At 44.2% G+C, this 2,713-nt stretch overlaps 1 protein-coding gene across 2 annotated transcripts in view; it reads left to right on the plus strand.

The window, feature by feature from the left end:
* Positions 1-2,713, plus strand: part of rgs12b (regulator of G protein signaling 12b) — a 44,017-nt gene that overhangs the window by 31,362 nt on the left and 9,942 nt on the right. For both annotated transcript variants that reach the window (XM_031864744.1, XM_031864745.1), the window contains exon 5: positions 659-680. In XM_031864744.1, coding sequence (XP_031720604.1) covers positions 659-680 — 22 coding nt within the window. The remainder of the gene's footprint in view (positions 1-658; positions 681-2,713) is intronic.

Here is a 2,713-nt window from a genome sequence, read left to right on the forward strand (position 1 = left end):
CTTTTGTCTCTCTTTTGTCTCTCTTCCTTCTGTCTCTCTTTTGTCTCTCCTTTTGCTCTTTCTGAGTCACAAAGAGTATGAACTATGTTCCAGAGTTAGCTGCTTTGCTGATGTCTCTGTTGAATGATCTCATCACAGCGCAGCATGTCTGAGAGAAAGATCACTGTGTTGTGTGTTTTGTGTCTACGACAGGAAGAATCGGATGTGACTCTAAAGTGAGTTTGATCTGAATTGAATAGACGTCTGTGTCTGTGGCTGAAATGTGATTTAGATATGCAAGCAAACATCACACTTCACTGTGAATTTGGGGGCAGGTAGGCCTAAAGTTCACCTTTCTCTCTCACACACACACACACACACAGTAAGCCCCGCCTCTCTGAGGAGGCTTTCTTGCAAAGCCAGCACAGCCAGTTCACAGATGATTCCACCCACACACGAGACAATGAGTGTGGGTGTGCCGCTAACCTGGCTGTGTCATGATTTGAAAGTGTCTGCGTGTGAGAATGAGCCAGGTCCTGTGAGAAGCGCAGTCAGTCTGTGTCTGCATGCTCGGACAGCTGCTTCCTGGCGCTCGTGAACTGTGTGGGCTTGTATGAACATGTCTCATGTGTGTGATGAGGGAATCTCCTAATCCATGTCTTTTTGTGCTTCTTTACAGTCCACTGCAGTCTCCGATGGAGGTGAGTAGATACGTCTTTACAACATCTGACACTATTGGCTTATCTAATTGGCTTATCTAATTGGTTTCCCTCATCCTGAAGTTGTTGTGATCTACTTTAAGTGGCATTTAATGGTATGAAATAAAAGGCTTTTGTGTTGGGCCAGTTGTCCTGTTCTACATTGATATCTGGCTGCTTTTACTAAATTCATAGAAACAACAGACAGTCTGGTTCGACCTGATCACCGTCTGCCCCGCCTCCTGCTCACAGTCCCACATTTGAAAACATAAGCTGCACAACAACAAGAACAACTTGTGGCAAATCCCTGATGTGAGATACAGAACATGGTGCTGTTCAGGCTGCACAGGAGAAGGATAAACATTCACCCCACTAAGTTATACTAGTGTGCTTGTGAAACAGCATCGGGAATTAAATGTAATAGTTTAATATGTTCATTACCAAAATGCGATCGGTAACAAAACAATCTATGTTCTGATGAATTGCGTGGGGTCAGTAGTTCTAGTTAGCATGTTTATTAGTCTGTGTTCCCTCGTTGTCGTGTGTGTTGGACCTAGTTGGAGGTAAACTGTTGGTGTCATGAGCGTAATTAGCATGTGCCAACAATAACAAAAGGTCTCCCATTTAGGAGACTTCTATTGGTGCTTCGACGCCTCACAAGTGCACATGAAAGACTCAGTTTATGGCAGATGGGAGATGAGAGGAGGGAGAGGAGGCGAGAAACAAGACTGAAGAGCCATAGAATGCACGGCAGACATGTTTCCAGCCGGTGTAGAAGTGTTTGTGTTGTTGTTCGGGGTGAACGGTGTCTGTTGAAGAGAGGACGTGTTGTTTGTGAGTGAAGTGGAAAGCGTGCTCTCAAGCATGTGATGTTCAGCAGCATGACGGTGAAGAGACTAGTGGAAATGTTTCATGGTTCCTCTCAGTTATGCAGAGTAGTAGTAGGAGTGTTGATCACTGTCACCAGATAGTAAGAGAAGTGTCCCTGCGTGTACTCCAGCAGCGTGCTCAGTCTTTAGTGACTGATTGTGACTCGAGGAACCTCTGTGGATCGGTCTAAAGCTGTGTATTTCTATAAATGATCTTGTTGCTCATTGTTACATCAGATGTAAACAAGTAAACACTCACAGATGAGGAATGCAGTGTTGCTGCTCTAACTCCAGTAAACGCTCTGAACACTTCCTGACAGTGAAAGTGCTCTAATGCTGCTGACATTTACTGGGCTGCCATTTGATTTCGACGCTCTCAAATTGCTGTTTTTGACTCAGGTTTTGCATCGTCATGAACACAAGTTCTTCTAAAGCTTGTTTCCTATACGCCAGCAATGATACAGCTACACACCGTATTTGAATGCACCAGTCCGATATTGATATTGGATCTCAGGCCAGTAGTGACTCGCATTGATGTGTCGGGTGTCAATGGAGCCGATCTATTCAAGTCAATTCAATGTTGGCGTCTCATTAGACGTGCACGCAGTAAGTCGTGCGTCAGCAGCACGCCGGTAGACAGCAGAGCATCACAACACACGTGTCAGCTGGTTAGAGGTACTTCGTGTACTCGTTGGCTTGCTTTCAACAATAAATACAAATGCTGTAAATGTATGTATTTATTTGCGTATTTGTTAGGAAATGAATGTTTAAGTCAAGCCCGATGTTGCCTTACACATGAAGGAATGATCCCAGTGACTTCCACACAGTGAAAGGTGTTACAGCAACAGTTCAGGCCATTGTTTTGATATAAATGTCTGTTGAATACAGCAGATAGACGGTATACTTGCACAGGACGCTTTAAGGCCGATAGCAGCTAGTATCGTACACAGTGTAGCATTGAGCCTTACTGCAAACCAATATCAGAAATTGTATTAATTTTTATCTTTCATAAAAGTCAATAAAATAATACAATAGGTTGACGGTCAGTTTGTGTGTGTGTGTGTGTGTGTGTGTGTGTGTGTGTGTGTGTGTGTGTGTGTGTGTGTGTGTGTCGTGTGTGTTGTTGTGTCTGCAGGTTGTGTGTGTGTCGGGTGTTGTTGTGTCTGC

Source organism: Anarrhichthys ocellatus, unplaced genomic scaffold (assembly GCF_004355925.1).
Source record: "Anarrhichthys ocellatus isolate YVR2014 unplaced genomic scaffold, GSC_Weel_1.0 scaffold31, whole genome shotgun sequence".
NCBI classification, from domain to species: Eukaryota; Metazoa; Chordata; class Actinopteri; order Perciformes; family Anarhichadidae; genus Anarrhichthys; species Anarrhichthys ocellatus.